The sequence below is a fragment of the Capra hircus genome, chromosome 6 (assembly GCF_001704415.2).
Source record: "Capra hircus breed San Clemente chromosome 6, ASM170441v1, whole genome shotgun sequence".
In the NCBI taxonomy this organism is placed as follows: Eukaryota; Metazoa; Chordata; class Mammalia; order Artiodactyla; family Bovidae; genus Capra; species Capra hircus.
Genome location: NC_030813.1, coordinates 113,259,015 through 113,281,268, shown reverse-complemented (window position 1 = coordinate 113,281,268; position 22,254 = coordinate 113,259,015). Strand labels below are relative to the sequence as shown.

General features: G+C 50.5%; 1 protein-coding gene across 1 annotated transcript in view; it reads right to left on the bottom strand.

Moving 5' to 3' along the window:
* The window catches only part of LOC102171400 (epididymis-specific alpha-mannosidase-like), a 64,407-nt gene extending 42,806 nt beyond the window's left edge, over nucleotides 1–21,601 (bottom strand). Inside the window, exons 1-6 of the mRNA XM_018049957.1 lie at nucleotides 21,464–21,601; nucleotides 17,897–18,043; nucleotides 14,922–15,027; nucleotides 5,965–6,137; nucleotides 5,496–5,584; nucleotides 4,543–4,720 (exon numbers count right to left, since the gene is read on the bottom strand). Coding sequence (XP_017905446.1) covers nucleotides 4,543–4,720; nucleotides 5,496–5,584; nucleotides 5,965–6,137; nucleotides 14,922–15,027; nucleotides 17,897–18,043; nucleotides 21,464–21,601 — 831 coding nt within the window. The remainder of the gene's footprint in view (nucleotides 1–4,542; nucleotides 4,721–5,495; nucleotides 5,585–5,964; nucleotides 6,138–14,921; nucleotides 15,028–17,896; nucleotides 18,044–21,463) is intronic.

Genomic DNA, 22,254 nt, shown 5'->3' with positions numbered 1-22,254 from the left:
ATTTGGGTTGCCAAACTCTCTCCAGTCTGACAATGGGCCTACATTTATCTCACAGATCTCTCAGCAGGTGGCTGCGGCCCTAGGTATTGGCTGGCATCTTCACATCCCCTATCGGCCCCAATCGTCAGGCAAGGTAGAGCGGGTGAACGGCATCATCAAGACACATCTGACCAAGACAGCCGCAGTTCTGAGGCAAGCCTGTCTTGGGTCGACCTCCTTCCTCTGGCGCTCACTCGCATTCGCACCACACCACACTCCAAAACAGGTTTGACCCCTTTTGGGCTGCTCTACGGCAGGCCCTATCTCCTGACACACCTCCCCGAGGGAGAGGCTCCCCCACTCGCGGGGTACCTCCCCCCTTCTCCCTCCTACAATCCTTGCTGAAGGAACACGCAGACCAAGTCCTCCCGCAACCAACAGACGACACAGGGCCCACCTGGCCTCTAGCACCAGGAGATCAGGTACTGCTGAAAACCCTGAGTCCCCGCCCACTACAGCCTTGCTGGACGGGACCCCATACTGTAATCCTCACCACTCCTACAGCTGCCAAACTCCTAGTACATGAGCCCTGGTATCACCTGACCCGACTTAGACGAGCTCCCCCGGGTCTCCCGGAGACAGGGGTGGCCCCGGGAAGACATTAGGGAGAGCAACCTAGAGAGAGGACAGAAGGAGTAGGACAGAGAGGAAGGGAGACGAGGGAAGGAAAGAACAAGGGGGAAGAGAGCAAGAGAAGAGAGGGAGAGAGAGAAAGCAAAAGAAAGTCAGAGAAAGGAAAGAGAAGAGTTGAAAAGCGAAAAGAAGAGAAGGCAAAAGAAAGTAGGAAAGAGAGAGAGAGTGGCGGAGGAAGGGGAAGGAAGGAAGAAGGATAAAGACTGAAACTGAAAGAGTGAGAGACGAGAGACAGAAAGGAATTAGAGAGTGTGACAGAAGGGAAAGGAAAGAGCAAAGAGAGAAAGACAGAATCGAAGGAAAAGAGAGAGACGGAGAGAAACCGAAGGATTGGTCCCCCCACTCTTCGACTGTCCCTAGTCCTCACATACCTGACCATCCACTTCCTACTCCTGGGGTGCTATTCCCTTGGGACACCCTGACCTGGTTACCAGCTCCATCCTCATGGGACCCCCGAGGCTGGTTATCCACCGCACCCCTTTTCACCCCAACCTCGGAACAATGCGGGGCTCTCTACTCTGGGTTGTTCTGGGGGTACTGGGCGTCATGGAGGAAGGGGGACACACCAACCAAAACCCCCACCAGTCCTTTCAGATCACTTGGACGCTCCGGAATGGACTGACTTGCGAGGTACTCAATTTGACCACTGGAATTCACCCCCCTAGTACGTGGTGGCCAGATCTGTATTTCAACCTCAAAGACCTTATAAAGACTTCTTGGTCAGCGACCCGGACCAGAAACTTCTGGTTTGGGTTCTGGGCATGTCCCGGACACCTAAAGAAACATAATTGGGAGACTTGGGGAGGACTGAAACATTATTTCTGTTGGTCCTGGAGCTGCGTCACCTCCAATGATGGGAGATGGAGATGGGAGGTCGGGAATCGGGACCTAGTCAATTTCTCGTTTGTCCGACCCTATTGCGGGATTGCTCAGGTGAAAGTAATGTTCAACCAGGAAGCGGCTAAACTGGAGAGGTCTTGGGTATCCGGGCTATCATGGGGCTTCCAACTCTATGCTGAGTGGTTTGAAGCAAAGCCAGGGGGAATTCTGGTTGTTAGTCAGACAATAGAACCTGTTCAGGCCCATGCTGTGGGGCCCAACCAGGTTATTGCACCTCCCTGTCCCTCACCACGGGGGACAAACGCCACAAATGTTGTGACCTCGCCTACCCTCACACCCTCCCTTCAGCTGACCCGGACTGACCCGCTAGAGACCCAGGAACCCCTGTGGGCCTTAGTCAAAGAAACTTACAAGGCCCTCAACCACTCTAATCCTAACGCGACCCAATCCTGCTGGCTTTGCTACACCCTACATCCACCTTACTACGAGGCCGTGGGCTTAAGTGCTACCTACAACTTATCTGTTCTGTCCAACCCACCGCAGTGCTCTTGGGGAGACCGCAAGGTGGGCCTTACCATGAAAGAAGTATGGGGTTCGGGGACCTGCTTAGGCACGGTCCCTACGGATAAACAAAACTTGTGTGCCCAGACTGGCGATGATACCAACTTCGCCAATAAGACCTACGTCATACCTGACACTGGGGGATGGTGGGTGTGCTCACAGACTGGGTTAACGCCCTGTCTCCACTTGGCAGTCTTCAACCAGAGCAGGGAATTCTGTGTCATGGTAGCGGTAGTGCCCAAGATTACATACCATCCAGAAGAGGTCCTCTACAACTTTTGGGACCAAAACACCCTACCTCCTAGACATAAGAGGGAGCCCGTTACAGCTATTACCCTGGCAACGCTGTTCGCCCTGGGAGCAGCTGGGACGGGCACAGGCATTGCTTCCCTGACCACACAACATCAGGGCTTCATCACCCTGAGGGCCGCAATTGACGAAGACATCGCCCGCATAGAAAAGTCCATGACGGCCCTAGAAAAGTCCCTGACTTCCCTTTCTGAAGTGGTATTACATAACTGCAGAGGACTAGACCTGGTCTTTTTGCAGCAGGGGGTCCTCTGTGCAGCCCTCAGAGAAGAATGCTGTTTCTATGCTGATCATACTGGGGTGGTTCGTGAGTCCATGGCTAAAGTAAGAGAGGGATTAGAACGCAGGAGGAGAGAGAGGGAGGCTCAGCAGGGCTGGTTCGAGTCCTGGTTCCAGAGCTCCCCTTGGCTGACAACTTTGCTATCCTCCCTAGTGGGACCGATCATCATTCTCCTACTGCTCCTAACTTTCGGGCCCTGTATCCTAAACAAGCTTTTGGCCTTTATCAAACAGAGGCTCGACACAGTCCAGCTGATGGTGATGCGACAACAGTACCAAGGGCTTCCAACAAGCACTCCGTGGCAAGATTAACGACAGACGCCCCCTGTCATTCCGGCCGTACCCTACCCTCGTCACCCCCGTTCAGCAGGAAGTAGCCAGAGAGAGTCGGCACCCCTTGTCCTATATCAAAAAGGCCAGGATGAAAGGTCAGGGTGAGGTCAGGATGAAAGGTCAGGGTGAGGTCAGGATGAGAGGTCAGGGCAAGGTCAGGCGTGCTGAGGCATGCCTGGGCATGCCCGGGCATGTCGGGACATGTCCCGGCAGAGGGCGCTGCAGACAAGCCCCGGAGACGGCCCGGCAACCAAGCCGACCAATCAGGAGCCGACACGAAGCCCTCGCCGTCCAATCAGGAACCGACACAGAGCCCTTGGACAACAATCACCGCTGAGCCCGCATTTTCTTCCTTATATGGGAGGCCCAGCCCGGACTATAAAACCCTTCCCCACCCTCACAGACTTTGCAGACTCCGTTTACCCCGCAGACTCCCTTTGCTTCGCAGACCCCCCTCGCTTCCTTGCTTACCCGCCCCCGGGAGTTCTGCCCGAGAGCGACCGCCCAATAAAAGGCCCTGATCAACGGTCTATAGGGGTGGCTCCTTCTTCCCGCGGCGTTTCTTACAATAACATCCAGCTAAAGACTAGCAGGGGGGTACTCCTTCTGCCCCCTTCTGATGCCTATGTCAGAAGCTTTCTCTATCTCCTTTATACTTTAATAAAACTTTGTTACACAAAAGCTCTGAGCGATCAAGCCTCGTCTCTGGCCCCGGATTGAATTCTTCTCCTCTGGGGGCCAAGAATCCTGGCGGCGTAATTCAACAACAACCTTTCAAGAGGATGTAATGCGCAGTATGCTGAATGCATGCACAGGTGGCTTTCTCACTCGGGAGCTTTTCTGACGGCTCTGAGCACAAATTCCACTTTCTTAGGTGCCCTGCTAAGTACCGATGTGGCCTCAGGAAGATTCCTTAACCTCTCTGGTTCTCAGACCCTTATGAGTAGACAGGACACCATAGGCCCTGCCCTTACGCTCAGTGGGGCAGAGAAAATGGGGGAGACACACACATCCCATAAAACAGGGGGTGCTCCATATAGTTTAGCTGTGACAACAATGGTGACTGGGTGTTGGGCACTGTCCCCTGGGGGTGTCTTTCCCACTTGACCTCAAATCCAGCCTATGGAGCAGGTCCTGTCACCATCCTCATTTCACAGATGAGGAAAGTGAGGCTCAGAGTGTTCCCAGCCTCACAGCCCCTGAGCAGGAAGCCAGGATTCAGGCCGAAGCCTCTGCTCCCAGCATTGAGAAGGAGAAAGGAGGGGAGAGCTGGGGAGAGGCTGGAGCCTGCGTGGGGGAGGGGCTGCACGGGAGGCAGAGGTTGTTGGGGTGATCCAGGGTGGGGTGAGGAGCCGGTAGACTGGGTGAGGACTCGGGGTACAGGGAAGGAGGACTGAGCCGGGGCTGGGATGGCCCACTGCCTGGAGGGACACGGGCCTGATTAGAACAGGACACACAGTCCTGGGGTGGCCCCAGCTGCTGGGCTCAGACACGTGAGAGCAGCCCTCGTGCAAAGCTGAGTGATCAGGGCCAGGGACCCCCACTTACCCAGGGCCAGAGGACGTGTGGTGTCCGGAACCAGGTGGCTCGAGCCAACACGTTGTTCACCAGGAGACTGGAAAAGCTTGGGATGGTGTCCTCAGTGACGGGGATTTCCATGCTGGGGTACAGGCCATCCGTGGGTGGGCCTGGGAAGACTGGGTCACCATCCCAGTAAAATCCCTCACTGAGAGAGAGACGAGTGTTAGGGACCAGCCCTGAGAAAGGCAGCAGCCCGAGGCCTAGGAGGCCGGGAGGACTTAGCAAGGCCAGAGCAACTGTGCCTGCAGACCCTGCTCGGGGCCTCTGTCTCCCATCAGAGGGCGGAGGGCAGTGGGCAGATGAGAGCTATGTGGACAGAAGGCGTCACCCTTCAGCCCTGCAGGACCTTGGGCACATGACCCTACAAGCCCGTATTTTTTCAGCTGTTCCATGGAGCCCACAACCTCCGGGCCCCACTTCCTCCACGTGGATCAGGAGCAATTCATGTGATCACTCATTCTTCAGGTCATCCTTGTGCCCTTCAATTCTGATTCCAAGAACCCTGAGCAGGGCTGCAACCAGAATGAGGCAAGTGAGATACTTGCCTTCACACAAAATTCTGCACTTGTAAAAATCTCAGTAACAATATAATGAGATTTTCACACTTTTCAAATAAAAAAATAATGCAAAAAACATCGTGATGAACAGAATCATAAAATTCTATATAAAGACAGAGCAGTATTACAAAATCCTCAGACTCAGGGAGACTGAGGACACGGAGGCCTTGGTGCTGCCTCCAGAGCCCAGTGCAGCTGCTGTACAGCTGCTGCTGCGGGACCTTGGCTGGGTGTCCAGGCCTCAGTTATTCTTTCTGTAAGATGGGTGCTCAGTGCGTGCCCTCAGGGCTGGCCATGAAGGGCGTGGCTGAGGTGGTCCAGGCAGGGTGCTGGGACGGGGACTGGCCCGAGCCAGGTGCTCACGAGCAGTAGCCAAACTGGTCCAGGACATGTGTGAAGATTTCCTGCTGCGCTGACAGGGATCTGGACCCTCGCCACACGAACTGCAGCTGCTGCAAACCCAGAGGGATGGAGTGAGTGCCCAGGGGTGACATGGCTTCCGGCTGCCCCCTTCCAGGTACTGCCTGAGTCTCCTCACTGCCCCTGCTGCTCTCAGGGGTTCAGGTCAAGATCCCCCTCTGCTGCCCCCTCCTCAACGTTCCCCCTGACCTCCCAAAGCCACAGAAGGCGGAGGAATCGGCCCTCCAGACGGTGCCTCTCTGCACCTTCATCTGACTCTCCTCAGGGCAGGACTCTCTGCCAGGGCCTGCCAGCCAGGCTGTCTGTAACTCGGCTTGAATGTCCCCAGACATGGGGAGCTCGTTATGGATCATTATAGGTGCAGCAGTTCTGACGATGAGAAAGTGGATGAGTAGATGCCCTCACCACTCACCTGGTTATCCTGCATGGCCTCCTTCAGGTTGTAGTCGATCCTGGAGATGATGTGGGCATTGAAGCCCGCCAGGGCCAAGAGGGTGGGGGTTGTGGAGGATGCGCCAAATGGGTCCACCTGCCAGGAGAACTGCGGCCGGACCCCAAATGTTTCATAGAGAAAGCTGTGTCCTTCTGCAAAGAGACAGCCAGGTGGTTGGCCTTGGGGTGGGCTCTGAGAACTCAGGGACCAGTGGGAACAGCAGAGGGGGCTCAGGAAGCAGAGGAGGCCAGGGAGGAGCAGCTGCAGAAGAGGGGGAAGACTAGGGGTTGGGGGTCTGAGATGGGGGCTCAGCAATCTGTGGAGGGCACACCCTGTCCCCATATCATCTGCCTGAGGAGGGCAGGTCTGATGGCTGCTGATTTGCTGGCCCCTAGTTCCACACTCAGAATCCTCGCTTCAATCAGGGAACACTGACCCAGACCCAAGGGATGACTTAGCACTGGTCCCACAGGTCATGGAAAGAACACCCACCTCTGCCCGATTCTTGTTTTCTCCACCTCTGTGGGAACTGGAAGTGGGCATGCAAATAGTTATAGCCGAAAAGATGTATGGGCTTAACTGGCCTGAGTTTCAGGGCAACAATCTGCACATTTTCCATTTTAAAAAGATTCAGCAAGAAATGTCCCCTTGTACCCCTTTCCTTTCCTGATGACTGGAGCTGTAGCAGCCGTTCTGTGATCATGTGGGAAAGGATATGAGAATATGAGAAACATCAGTGGGCTGCAGAATCAGTCCCTAAATCCTCCCCCTTCTTTGTAAGGAAGCAGTAAATATCTTAATGACACCTCAGTGTACCTCAGGTTTTCTTAACACTGTTAGGAAACCTTCCTGAGGTCCAGATGAACTGGTGATTAACGCATAAAACAATTAATCTTTGTACAGCATATACTCTCCCCTCTGCCTTTTAGGAACAGAACCACACAGCCCCTCCTAACTAGGACAGGGTAACAGACTCCTGGCAGGAAATTGCATTCCCCTGCCTCCTGACGATGACAGACCATGCGACGAGTTCTGAACAGTGGCTGCGCCCAGAAGTGATGAGGGTAGCTCAGGGCCACCTTCTCGAGGATGCACTGCCCTCTTCCCTTCATTCCCCTCCCCTTCCCAACTGATATGGTATTTTAGGGGAGTGAGGCACCTTCAGCCTCGCAAGGAAGGCAGGGACACCCTATAGGGTGGCCGAGCAAAACACAGCCACTGCTGGAAGCCTCACTGCTCCGTGGAGCAGTGACCCCGAAGGCCTAGAACAGCCCACAGTGTGGACTCCACGCCCCAGCCCTGTGCTGAGAGAAGTAACCTTCCCTCTTGCTCGAGTCCTTGTCACTCAGTCACCTTCATGCAGCTGAGCCAGCGTCCTAATGAGCACAAAGACCAGGTCCGGATCCCTGCCCAGTAATGGAGGGCGGGGCCAGAGTGCAGGGGCCAAGGTGCCTGAGAGGCCAAGGGGACACCGGAATTGTGGTCTCCGCCTCAGCTGGAGAGACCTGCTTCCTTCCTCCTCAGGAGAATGTTAAGCAGTTTTTAACTCTGCTGAGGAGGAGTCAGAGAGAAGCAGGGCAGTGGAACAGAGGGGCACCCAGGAAACAGGGGATTACTGGCATTGGGAGGGGGAGGGGGTGGGCACAAGCTGAGAGCTGGGGCAGGAACAATCAGGACAGCAGAGTCCTCGCAGGACTGTCCCAGGCGTGTCCTTCCCTCTTGGAGACATTTGCTTCTGTCACTGCAGTTAGGGGAGTCCCAGCCCCCATGCGACCTGAGCTGGACTCCCTCCCAGAGGATGGGGTGGCTGGGGACACCCCCTTGTGTCCCGCCTCTCTTCCAGGCCTCTGCTGAGAATCCCAGCTGGGAAGTGTCACTTCAGGGAGCGGATGAGCTCGCATCCCCAGGGCCTGCTGCCCACACTTAGCTCGTCCTGTCCTCTGAGCTGCTGGGAAAACTGCCACCCCCTCATAGAGATATTATATCTGAAACAAAGTCTCGAGAGTGTTTATCAAGACCTAGGAGAATGAAAACACGGTGATTCAAAACCCACGGGATGCAGTAAAAGCAGCGCTAAGAGGGAGGTTTATACCAAGACAAGCCCACCTCAAGGAACAAGAGAACCATCAAATAAACAATCTAACTTTGCACTAAGGCAACAGAAAAGGAGGACACAACCCCCCAAGGTTAGTAGAAGGAAAGAAATCATAAACATCAGAACAGAAATAAATGAAAAAGAAATGAAATAGACAATAGCAAAGATCAGTACAATGAAAATCGATTCTTGGAGAAGCTAAACAAAATTGATAAATCATTAGCCAGACTCATCCAAAAAAAAAAAGACTCAAATCAATAAAATTGAAAATGAAAAAGAAGTTAGACAACACAGAAATACAAAAGATCATAAGAGACTACTATGAGGAAATATATGCCAATAAAATGGACAACATGGAAGAAATGTACACATTCTTAGAAAAATATTACTTTCCAAAACTGAACCAGAAAGAAATACAAGATATGAACAGGCCAGTCACAAGCACAGATTCCCAAAACTGTATTCACAAAATCTTTCAACAGAGAAACACCCAGGGCAAAAGAATGTCTCCACAGGTGAATTCTGTCAAAAGTTTTGAAAACAGCTGTTACCTATCCTGCTCAAACTCTTCCAGAATATTGCACAGGAAAAAATCATCCCAGTTCATTCTACGTGGCCACCATACCCAGATAACAAAACCAGACAAAGATGCCACAAAAAAGAAAAATACATACCAATATCACTGGTGAAAACAGATGTAAAAATACTCAACAAAATTCTAGCCAACTGAATTGAGCAACACATTTAGAAAGATGGTAATGATGATCCTGTATGCGAGACAGCAAAAGAGACACAGATTATAGAACGGACTTTTGGACTCTGAGGGAGAGGGAGAGGGAGAAGGTGGGATGATTTGGGAGAATGGCATTGAAACATGTATACTATCATGTAAGAAATGAAGTGCCAGTCTATGTTCGATACAAGACACAGGATGCTTGGGGCTGGTGCACGGGGATGATCCAGAGAGATGATAGGGGGTGGGAGGTGGGAGGGGGGTTCAGGATTGGGAGCTCGTGTACACCCGTGGCAGATTCATGTCAATGTATGGCAAAACCAATACAGTATTGTAAAGTAAAATCAAGTAAAAATAAAAATTTTTAAAAAATATTAAAAAAATATAAAACACACACACACACAAAATAAAAAGATCATACTTTATGATAAAGTAGACTTTATCTCAGGGATGCAAGGATTCTCCAATATACAGAATATTACCATTACAGGAGAGACAAATCAATCAATATGACATGCTATCTTAACAAAATGAAAGATAAAAGCCACATGGTCATCTCAGTGAAAGAAAGAAAGAAAGAAAGAAAGAAAGAAAGAAAGAAAGAAAGAAAGTGAGGTCACTCAGTCATGTCCGACTCTTTGTGACCCCATGGACTGCAGCCCACAAGGCTCCTCCGTCCATGGGATTTTCCAGGCAAGAGTACTGGAGTGGGGTGCCATTTCCATCTCCAGGGGATCTTCCCGACCCAGAGATCGAACCCGGGTCTCCCCCACTGTAGGCAGACGCTTTTACCCTCTGAGCCACCAGGGAAGTCCCTGGTCATCTCAGTAGATTAAGAGAAAGCTTTTGACAAAACTCTACACTTATTTATTATAACTCTTCAGACAGTAGACATAGAAGGAGCATCAGTTCAGTTCAGTCGCTCAGTCGTGTCCGACTCTTTGCGACCCCATGAATTGCAGCACGCCAGGCCTCCCTGTCCATCACCAACTCCCGGAGTTGACTCAGACTCATGTCCATCGAGTCAGTGGTGCCATCCAGCCATCTCATCCTCTGTCATCCCCTTCTCCTCTTGCCTCCAATCCCTCCCAGCATCAGAGTCTTTTCCAATGAGTCAACACTTCGCATGAGGTGGCCAAAGTACTGGAGTTTCAGCTTTAGCATCATTCCTTCCAAAGAAATCCCAGGGCTCATCTCCTTCAGAATGGACTGGTTGGATCTCCTTGCAGTCCAAGGGACTCTCAAGAGTCTTCTCCAACACCACAGTTCAAACGCATCAATTCTTTGGCGCTCAGCCTTCTTTACAGTCCAACTCTCACATCCATACATGACCACAGGAAAAACCATAGCCTTGACTAGACGGACCGTAGTCGGCAAAGTAATGTCTCTGCTTTTGAATATGCTATCTAGGTTGGTCATAACTTTTCTTCCAAGGAGTAAGCATCTTTTAATTTCATGGCCGCAGTCACCATCTGCAGTGATTTTGGAGCCCCCCAAAATAAAGTCTGAGAGTGTTTCCACTGTTTCCCCATCTATTTCCCATGAAGTGATGGGACCGGATGCCATGATCTTCGTTTTCTGAATGTTGAGCTTTAGGCCTACTTTTTCACTCTCCTCTTTCACTTTCATCAAGAGGCTTTTTAGTTCCTCTTCACTTTCTGCCATAAGGGTGGTGTCATCTGCATATCTGAGGTTATTGATATTTCTCCCAGCAATCTTGATTCCAGCTTGTGTTTCTTCCAGTCCAGCGTTGCTCATGATGTACTCTGCATAGAAGTTAAATAAGCAGGGTGACAATCTACAGCCTTGATGTACACCTTTTCCTATTTGGAACCAGTCTGTTGTTCCATGTCCAGTTCTAACTGTGGCATCCTGACCTGCATACAGATTTCTCAAGAGGCAGGTCAGGTGGTCTGGTATTCCCATCTCTTTCAGAATTTTCCACAGGTTATTGTGATCCACACAGTCAAAGGTTTTGGCATAGTCAATAAAGCAGAAATAGATGTTTTTCTGGAACTCTCTTGCTTTTTCCATGATCCACCAGATGTTGGCAATTTGATCTCTGGTTCCTCTGCCTTTTCTAAAACCAGCTTGAACATCAGGAAGTTCATGGTTCACGTATTGCTGAAGCCTGGCCTGGAGAATTTTGAGCGTTATTTTACTAGTGTGTGAGATGAGTGCAAATGTGCGGTAGTTTGAGCATTCTTTGGCATTGTCTTTCTTTGGAATTGGAATGAAAACGGACCTTTTCCAGTCCTGTGGCCACTGCTGAGTTTTCCAAATGTGCTGGCATATTGAGTGCAGCACTTTCACAGCATCATCTTTCAGGATTCGAAACAGCTCAACTGGAATTCCATCACCTCCACTAGCTTTGTTCCTAGCGATGCTTTCCAAGGCCCACTTGACTTCACATTCCAGGATGTCTGGCTCTAGATTAGTGATCACACCATGATTATCTGGGTCGTGAAGATCTTTTTTATACAGTTCTTCCGTGTATTCTTGCTACCTCTTCTTAGTATGTTCTGCTTCTGTTAGGTCCATGCCATTTTTGTTCTTTATCTAGCCCATCTTTGCATGAAATGTTCCCTCGGTATCTCTACTTTTCTTGAAGGGATCTCTAGTCTTTCCCGTTCTGTTCTTTTCCTCTATTTCTTTGCATTGATCCCTGAAGAAGGCTTTCTTATCTCTTCTTGCTATTCTCTGGAACTCTGCATTCAGATACTTATATCTTTCCTTTTCTCCTTTGCTTTTCACCTCTCTTCTTTTCACAGCTATTTGTAAGGCCTACCCAGACAGCCATTTTGCTTGTTTGCATTTCTTTTCCAAGGGGATGGTCTTGATCCCTGACTCCTGTACAATGTCATGAACCTCAGTCCATAGTTCATCAGGCACTCTATCTATCAGATCTAGGCCCTTAAATCTATTTCTCACTTCCACTGTGTAATCATAAGGGATTGGATTTAGGTCATACCTGAATGGTTTAGCAGTTTTCCCTACTTTCTTCAATTTGAGTCTGTATTTGGTAATAAGGAGTTCATGATTGAGCCACAGTCAGCTCCTGGTCTTGTTTTTGTTGACTATATAGAGCTTCTCCATCTTTGGCTGCAAAGAATATAATCAGTCTGATTTTGGTGTTGACCATCTGGTGATGTCCATGTGTAGAGTCTTCTCTTGTGTTATTGGAAGAGGATGTTTGCTATGACCAGTGCATTTTCTTGGCAAAACTCTATTAGTCTTTGCTCTGCTTCATTCTGCATTCCAAGGCCAAATATGCCTGTTACTCCAGGTGTTTCTTGACTTCCTACTTTTGCATTCCAGTCCCCTATAATGAAAAGGACATCTATTTTGGGTGTTCGTTCTAAAAGGTCTTGTAGGTCTTCATAAAACCGTTCAACTTCAGCTTCTCCAGCATTACTGGTTGGGGCATAGACTTGGATAACTGTGATACTGAATGTTTTGCCTTGGAGATGACAGAGATCATTCTGTTGTTTTTGAGATTGCATCCAAGTACTGCATTTTGGACTCTTTTGTTGACCATGATGAGTACTCCATTTCTTCTGAAGGATTCCTGCCTGCAGTAGTAGATGTAATGATCATCTGAGTTAAATCCACCCATTCCAGTCTATTTTAGTTTGCTGATTCCTAGAATGTCAACGTCCACCCTTGCCATCTCTTGTTTGGCCACTTCCAGTTTGCCTTGATTCATGGACCTGACATTCCAGGTTCCTATGCAATATTGCTCTTTTACAGCATCGGACCTTGCTTCTATCACCAGTCACATCCACAGCTGGGTATTGTTTTTGCTTTGGCTTAATCCCTTCATTCTTTCTGGAGTTATTTCTCTACTGATCTCCAGTAGCATATTGGACACCTACTGACCTGGGGAGTTCCTCTTTCAGTATCCTATCATTTTGCCTTTTCATACTGTTCATGGGGTTCTCAAGGCAAGAATACTGAAGTGGTTTGGCATTCCCTTCTCCAGTGGACCACATTCTGTCAGACCTCTCCATCAATACCCGCCCGTCTTGTGTTGCCCCACAGGGCATGGCTTGGTTTCATTGAGTTAGACAAGGCTGTGGTCCTAGTGTGATTAGACTGACTAGTTTCCTGTGAGTATGGTTTCAGTGTGTCTGCCCTCTGATGCCCTCTTGCAACACTTACCATCTTACTTGGGTTTCTCTTAGCTTGGGCGTGGGGTATGTCTTCACGGCTGCTCCAACAAAGCACAACTGCTGCTCCTTACCTTGGACGAGGGATATCTCCTTACCACTGCCCTTCCTGACCTTCAGCGTGGGATAGCTCCTCTAAGCCCTCCTATGTCCACGCAGCCACTGCTCCTCGGGTTGCTCCTCCTGGCCGCCACCCCTGGCCTTGGGTGCTGGGTGGCTCCTCCGGTCCGCCACTGAACTCGGACATGGGGTAGCTCCTCTCGGCCACCACTGCTGACCTCGGATGGGGGTACTCCTCTCGGCCACTGCCCCTGACCTCGGACTTGGGGACGTATACGACAAAGCCATAGCAAGCATTGTTCTCAACAGTGAGAAACTGAAAGCATTTCCTCTAAATGAGGAATAAGACAAGGATGCCCATTCTTGCCACTATTATTCAACATAGTTTGGGAAGTCTTAGCTACAGCAATCAGAGAAGAAGAAGAAAAAAAGAATCCAGACAGGAAAAGAAGTAAAATTCTCACAGTTTGCTGATAACATGATAATATACAGAGAAAACTCTAAAGATGCCACCAGAAAATTACTAGAGGGAATCAATGAATATAGTAAAGTTATGGGATATAAAATTAACAAACTGAAATCCTTGCACTCCTATACCCTAATAATGAAAGACACATGTACCCCTAATGTTCACTGTAGCACTATCTGCAATAGCTAGGATATGGAAGCAGCCTAGATATCTGTCGACATGGATAAAGAAGTTGTGATACATATATGCAATGGAATATCACTCAGCCATAAAAAGGAACACATTTGGAGGAAATGCCATCGTGATGTCCTACACACAGTCCCTCTTTAGTGGAGTGAGTGTGGGTAGAGCTCAGCACACACTGCAGTCAATCCTGGCTCTTCCACTGACTCTGTGTCCTTCTTGCATTCTCTATTCTGCATGTATTCTCTATTCTATAGTCAATTCTGCAGAGGAGCCTGAAGGCCATGATGCCCCCGGCACACCCTGCCTTTAGTGGTGAGTGAGGTGATGTGTGTAGAGAACACTTGTTAAATGGAGAGGAATGTGCCCATTAGTCACCAGTGTGAGTGGTGATGGAGGGGATGATGGTGATAGTGGTGGTGCTGGTGGTCGCAGTGACACTGGTGTTGGAGGTGGTGCAGGTGTAGATAGTGATGTTGGTGGTATGGTTGTGATGGTGATGGTGTTGGAGGTGCTGGTGTTAGAAGTGATGCAATGACGTGCTGAGCTGTTAGTGGTGGTGCTGGTGGTGGTGCTGGTGGGTGAGGTGATGGCAGAGATGGCATTTGACCTTTACTGATCCTTTACTAGGGACCCACACCCCATACACTATGTGCTCTGTTGGAATTATCCCAATTTAATCTCGATAACCTGATGCTGGGAGGGATTGGAGGCCGGAGGAGAAGGGGAAGACAGAGGATAAGATGGTTGGATGGCACCACCGACTCAATGGATGTGAGTTTGAGTGAACTCGGGAGTTGCTGATGGACAGGGAGGCCTGGCATGCTGCGGTTCATGGGGTCACAAAGAGTCGGACATGACTGAGCACCTGAACTGAACTGAACTGAACTGAAATGAATCTCGATGACACCCCTTTAAGGTAGATCTTCCATCACCATCAAGCACTTTCACAGAGGAGGGAACCAAGCCCTAATGAGGCTGCATCATGTGCCAGGGTCACAGGGTTGGGAGTTAGCAGAGTCAGGAACCAGCCAGGCTGGCTCATCTAGAATCCACACCCTCAGCCCCTGCATTCAGGCACACATGGGCACGGCGCCAGCAGTCACAGTGCTGACTGGTCAGTCTCCTGCTGAAGAGGAAGATGGACTCCAGGACGAGGGCTCAGACACCCAGTCCCAGCCCCACAGGAGGCCACAGGGACCCTGATCTGGGAAAGGGTAATCGAACCTGTGAGCTGGAGGATCTGGTCATCAAAGTGAGTCACGGCCTCATCGTGCATGACCTGGCCTCCAAGGACAAACTCCAGGCGACCTTCGGCCACGAGCTGGCGGACCTTGGCATAGTGGGCGGAGAGAAAAGGCCAGGTTACACCTCCCAGGCTGAGCCAGTTGTATTTTCTGGGCACATGCCCATAGCATCTCATGGTCCTTCCTTCAAACTCCACAGCCTCATTTATTCTGCAAGAGCAGCACTGCGTCGAGCTCCAAGAACAGCACCTGTCCCTGGCTGCTGCTTCGTCAGGCATATACACAGGTACATATGCCCACAGCTTTTGCTTTTGAATGAAGCCAAGATTATGGAAAACTTGCAGGAACTGTACCAAAAAACTCCCATAAATCCTCCAGATTATCTCATTGCTAACATTTTTTACCTCTTTATGTTAACACTCCCCCATATCATTACACACAGTAAGTTTTTTCTAAGCCATTTGAAAGTACAAGTTATCAACTGTATGCCTTTATCTGAATAGTTCAGGTCATTTTTGAAAGAAAAAGATCATTACAGCTGCTCTAGAATGATCACCACTCAGGCTATTTCACATTAGTAACGCGCGCATGCATTCATGCTCAGGTTCTCAGTCATGTCTGACTCTTTGCGACCCCGTGTACTGTGCCCCACTGGGCTCCTCTGTCCATGGGATTGTCCACACAAGAATACTGGAGTTTATCCTCTAATTTCCAACACTTCCTGAGCATTTGTTTCATATTTTTTATGGTTTCAGGCTAGTACGTTTGTAGAATGCTCTTCAAATTGCATTTGGCACATGGCTGCTTAGCAAATATTTTAGAAGACAGGAATGAAGGAAATTTCCTGGGACTTCAGTGTGTAGGATGCACTTTCAGTGCTGAGGATGTGACTCTGATCCCTTCTTGGGCTTCCCTGGTGTCTCAGGTGGTGGGGAATCTGCCTACAGTGCAGGAGACTCGGGTTTGATCCAAGTGTTGGGAAGATCCCCTGGAGAAGGGAATGGCTATCCACTCCAGTATTCTTATCTGGAGAATTCCATGTACATAGAAGACTGGCGGAGAAGGCGATGGCACCCCACTCCAGTACTCTTGCCTGGAAAATCCCATGGACAGAGGAGCCTGGTGGGCTGCCGTCTATGGGGTCACACAGGGTCAGACACGACTGAAGTGACTTAGCATCAGAGAGAGAAGACTGGCAGGATACAGTCCATGGGATTGCAAGGAGTTGGACATGAGTGAGTTGCTTTCCTTTTTACTTTAACTAGGGAGCTAACAACCCACAGACCTCACGGTACAAAAATAAAGTATATCCATGAAAGAAGGGAAGAGCGGAAGCATAAATACAGTCAGAGGCCGGGACACTGAGCGCACCGTGCTCCTGGCAGACTGCGGCGCGGATCTGATCCGAAAGGACTGTCTTTGCAGACCGTTCACTTGAGAAATGTGGAATGACACCTGCTGCGTACTGTTTCCAATGTGCACCTGCTTCATGTTGGGCCCCATCCAGGACCTGGAGTCAGCCCACACAACTCACGGAAAATTGCTAGTTTCCAGGGACTTCCCTGGTGGCTCAGACAGTAAAGCATCTGTCTACAGTGCAGGAGACCCGGGTTCAACCCCTGGGTTGGGAAGATCCCCTGGAGAAGGAAATGGCAATCCACTCCAGTGCTATTGCCTGGAAAATCCCATGGACAGAGGAGCCTGGTAGGCTACAGTCCATGGCGTCGCAAAGAGTCAGAGGCTACAGTCCATGGGATCGCAAAGAGTCGGACACGACTGAGTGACTTCAATTTCACTTTCACTTTCACTTTCAGGGACATATTATTGAATTTCCTGTCTAGGTCTTAGCCAGCACACCTAGCTGTGAGAGGAGGATTAAGTGGTTTGCATCTGGGGTTGTCCATATAAAGAAGGAAGAACTGCCCAGTGGACACCAGAGAGCTATGCTTTGATTAACAATACTGACCCAGAACCCACCTGTCAGGTATAAGCTGTGTGACCTTGAGCCAGATGCCTGCCCTCTCTGAACCTGGACTAGCTCTGTGCAGTAGGATAAAGGTCCTCACCGTGCAGGCTGTGGGGAGGAGTCAGTAGAGTAACCTGTACAAACCTGAGCCCAGCACTTGGCCCACGGCAGAGCCCATCAGATGGGAGGCCCATCCTCTCGGCTCCACAGGCTGCAGGGTCACATCCCCTCTGGGGACCTGGTGGACACCTGGCTTGACCGTCTGAGCTCTCTGACTTGAGCAGGTGGCTGAGCCTCTGAGTTTCACCATCAGTGACTGCTCTGAGGGCAGGTGATGCCTGGAAGGGACCATGTCCCAGGCACCCTAGGTGCTTACATCCTGGGCACATTCTGGGCACAGCCTCTCTGAGGAGGGAGGATACTCTTGCTTCCAGATGTGGGACCAGAAGCTGCAGAGCCTGCCCCACCTGTGACCACACAGGGATCGGGGAGGACCTGGCCCCAGGCTGCCCTTCCAAGGACCAGGGCCTCTGACCCCCTGTGATATGGAGCTAATCAGCCCCAGAGGCTAATCCACAGGGATTCCTGCACCCCTGCCTGGTCCTGGGCTCTGGTGCCCATCGGGGCCACGCAGATCCACAAATGAAGTCAGAAGCTGTGGACACAGGGTCACCCCAGAGCGCGCAGTGTCAGAGGTGACCGCATTCACACCAGCTGAGTGCCTGGCTGGGCTGCCAGAGCTTCAGTTATTCAGGAAAAACCGGAAAGGCAGGGTCAAACACAAACCTGTCCCCTGGGCATGGGGCTGACCACAAACCTGTACTAAATGGACCCTGGAAACAGCTAGCCAGGTTGGGGCCTCCTGGTTTATGCAGCCCCACCCTGGCCTCATGGAGCACAACCCAGGAGCTTCCTGAAGGGTCGTCCCCAGGATCCCCAGGGCATCCACTCTCATCTGCCTGGTGAGCACGCCCTGAGGGTAGCGTTACCTGGCCTTTCTGCCCGTCCGAGGCGACACCATCCCACCACAGCCGGAAATACTCCTGCTCCACGGCGATGAACTTGCGCTTCTTCTCAAGGGTCAGTGCCTCCACCACGGAGTTGTAGACATTGGTGACATAAGCCTGCATGCTCTCCTGGGGTGGGGAGGGGGAGAGACCATCACTCCAGACCCTTGGGGGAAGCCACAGGGCGTGGACCAGGGACCGAGGAGGAACGTCCAGGGAGACATGGTGTCCAGGGGCCACTGGCACTCCCCCCAAGCCTGTCCAGGCCCTGCAATCGGCTGCCCCTGCTCCTCAAACAAGGGAGCCTGTCCACTCTGATGGACACACGGTGAGCCCTGCACTGAGACAATGATCCAGGCAGACAATTTTTGATGGGGGCCTGCCCCTGAGGAGAGTCATGAGGAGACAGACACTCTACGTGACAGACGGTCGTGCCAGTCCAGCCAAGGCTCTGGGCCAGCCCAGAGGGGCCGGCTGACTACTCCTGCCTTGGAGGACAGACCAGTTGACAACAGGGCCCTGGGAGTGAGGTCCAGGGACCCTGATGGGCCTTCTTGGGATGAAATGATGGAGAAGCCTGTGTCAAGGGCTGAGGCTGAGAGGAGCTGACAGCTTGAGCATCTCTCTGGATCGATTTACCCCTGCACCCCGAGGCTGGGAGTTCCCAGGATGGAGCTCTGTTTGCTCCCATCTAGATCAGGCTGGCTCAGCATGGTTCCCAGAGATGCTGATAAAGGAATGCAAGGAGCCTTGGGAGGCGGTGAGCGGGCAAGGCGGTGATGTGTGCTGACTTGGGCAGCACCCCAGCCCAGGCTACAGTGTCCCTTCTCTAAACTGGGGGTGACGAGCATGCTTCCCTACATGTTAGCAGTTCCACACACAGGTGGGTGACCACCCACAGAGGCTCCCTGACGGGAGCCAGCATGAGGAACTCCACTCACGGCAAAGGTCATGAGGAAGGAGGCTTGGCATATGCAAAGGCGTGATCAAGCCTCAGGAAACCCCCTGTTCCCGAGCATCTGCCCCCAAACCAGAGTCTATCTACTTTACTGTTTCATGCTCTCGCCTACACCTGACTTTATGGGGGGGCTGTTCCCCACCAGTTCTCTTGGAGAAGGAGTAAATGTGCAGCTCCAAGTCAACAAAAATTCCTGGGCGTGACAAGAGTGTTTCAACTTACAAACTCCTCTGAAGGTTATCTAGCCCACCTGTATAGGTTCATCCGGCCACATGTGATTGTTTACAGCCTCCCAACCTGAGAGGCACGAGATGTTTTATACTTACTAAAGGCAAATTCTTTTGGGATGTTAGAAATTATTAGTATAGTGGGTTGGTTAGGAATTATATTGGTGAAGGGTTTTTCATTTGTCGTGCCAATAATTGCTGCTAATTCCCTGCCCTGGGTGTGACAAGGGTGTCTCAGGTCAAACCTCTCTGCTGGCAAATTAGCTTGTGTGACAGGATTATCCATACTCCTGCCACTATGCACATGATTGTTTACTACCTCTCAACCATAAACAGCACAGAGAGTTTGGAGTATTTTGAGAATCTTAATTAGCATAGGGCTTTTCTCATTGTTGAGTCAATGATTGCCCCCAGGCCTCCATATCCTTAGGCACCTGGGAATATATTAATCAATGTATTTGGAATATAGAAAAGGAAATATAGTAGTTTTTAAGGTTAGCAATACTGGACTTTTTGAGTTAATGAATTTTCTCTTTTGTAATAGATCACTGTACTTTGTTAAAAATCACTGTGTCTTTGTTATGTAAAAAATGTAACTTTATCACTATCTTAAGACTAAATAGATCTTAAGGGGAACATTGGTGAAAGGATTTTCATTTGTTGGGCTGATGTTTGCTGCTAAATCTCCATATTCCCTGCCCTTATAATGAATATAACTAACATATAGGAGAAATAAGTATTAACCTTTAAGCATAGAGGAGAAATAAGTATTAACCTTTAAGATTAATCATGTTAACTGTGGGTTAAATAAATTCCTTTCTTGATTGTAACTCTCTACACCCTCACCCTATAGGAATGTAACTTTATTTGGAGGGTGGTGCCTGGTTTAAGAAAAAAACACCCTCGGAAAAAATAAGTTTTTTGGTTATCAGAAAGAAAGGGTCGTAAAATGTCAGCAGGCCTCATGGCCAGAAGATGATGTAAAACCCCTAAGATCTTTTTTTATGTAAAGCACCTGAGTTTGATAAAGGTCAGGACTCCTGACCCCCGCGTGACTCTGTATTCATCCCTATGTGTAACAAAAGGTATATAAGCAAACCAAAAAATAAAGAAATCGGATCAGTTTCCGGAAAGACTGATTCCCCCGTGTCGTTCTTTCTAGCTCCCCGTTTTTTCTGGCTGAATTCCCATCTGGAGCGTGGGTGCTCACTATGTCTACTTACTTGTCCCGGTTTTCAAGCCCACGTGAGAAGGAGCCCAAGGAGGGCCACCTTCCGATATTCAAGTGGCGCTGGTGGCCCAACGTAGATGGTGCAAAGTCCTTGTCTTGGAATTTTATTGGTATCCCACGTAAACCCAGTTATTCAGCCTCTTTTCTCTCCTACTATTTTCTGGCCAAATTCCCATCTGGTGCATGGGTATCCACCAAGCCCGCTAATTTTTCCTGGGCTTCTAAGATCAGACCTGGGGGGCCTCAGTGCCTCCTCTCCTTTGGGAGAATGGGAAGACCCACGTAGATGGTGATTGGTATTCCATGTAAACCAAGTTATTCAGCCTCTTTTTCTCTGCTAATTTTCTAATCCCTTTCTATCTGTAATTAAATAAGTTATTTCCAAGGAAGCCGACTCTGTCCCCACCTTCGAATCACCCTGGATCCACCAGGGCTGGACCCCGGCAGCTGCCCAGTGACCCGGGACCAGACTCAACCTTCAGCCTCAGGGCCTCTTGCTGCCCGACTCCCTTTAAAATGAGCGACTCACTTATTAATGTCTCATGGAAAGCATTGTATCCATGATCACAGAGTGGTCGTATTCACTTACTTCCTTCCTCCTGCCAGAAAAGAGCTTGTGCAGGCCTGGGTAATCATTTCAGTTACCTGCCCCAGAAACTTATGGAAATCAGTCCTGACCTCTTTTCCTCTGCTCTGTTTCATTCGTTCACTCAAGGAATATTTGAGGAACACCTTCCACCCATTGCAGCAGGGGACACATTCTCACCCCTGCCCACAGCCAGCCCATGTGAGTTGCTCATCGTGCCCAACTCTTTGTGGCCCCATTGACTATATCCCGCCAGGCTCCTCTGTCCGTGGAATTCTCCAGGCAAGAATACTGGTGTGGGTCTCCATTCCATTCTCCAGGGGAACTTCCTGACCCAGGGATCAAAGCTGGGTCTCTGTCACTGTTGGCAGATTCTTTACCATCCGAGCCACCAGGGAAGCCCTCAGCCAGTCCATAGCCCAGTAGTGATGGATCCCAGGCTGAGACTCCTGATGGCAGAGACCCAGGACACAAACCCACTCTGGTGTCCAGATGGAAAAAGAACCGCAGCTTCAAGAGGTGTGCAGGGGTCACTCGGGCCACCTACCTGTACGGTGTGCAGCCAGCCCACATCCATGTGGCTGTGGGGAACCACAAATACCCTCAGTCGTGGCTCAGAAAGAGCTCCCAGGGGCCACATCAGGCCCAACTGCAGAAGCAGAGGTAGCCAGCCCCGTGGCTCCATCTCCTTGGCCGGCTCAGGGGCTGGAGGACGTCTGCCTACCTGCAGGGCCCGGCCTCCTGCCAGCTGACTGGGCCTCAGCCTTTGGTGGATGCGGTGGGAAGGAAACCAGGAGTGACACCCACACAGATGGTGTCACCTGAGCAGTGCAGGCAGGTGGCATTCGCTCACTGCCTGGTAGCACTCTGCTCCCATCTGCGGGTTCCTGACTACCTGCCTTTAGACAAACCCCAAATGCCACCTCCCCTGGGGGGACAGCCAGCTTCCCTCTGGCAAGGCCTGGCTCTCCTCACCCCAATCCTCATGCCTTTCCCTTAGGCCTCTCCCGGTATTTCCCACTGGACATCTTACCCTTCCCTGCCCCCAACCCACTGGACTGGCTCCTTGACACTGCCCTGCAAAACGTAACACTCAGTGTGGGGCCTGCCACCACCAGGACGCCCACCGTGATACACTCTCCTTCACATGAAACCCCAGACTGAGCCTTGCAATAGCAATTGTAATCTCCCTTTTAAGGAGAAAAGTGGGCTCCCACAAATAGGACCTGACTACCCGAGGTTGCAATGCCAAAGAATGCTCAAACTACCGCACAGTTTCCCTCGTCTCACACACTAGTAAGTGAAGTGAAGTGAAGTCGCTCAGTCGAGTCCGACTCT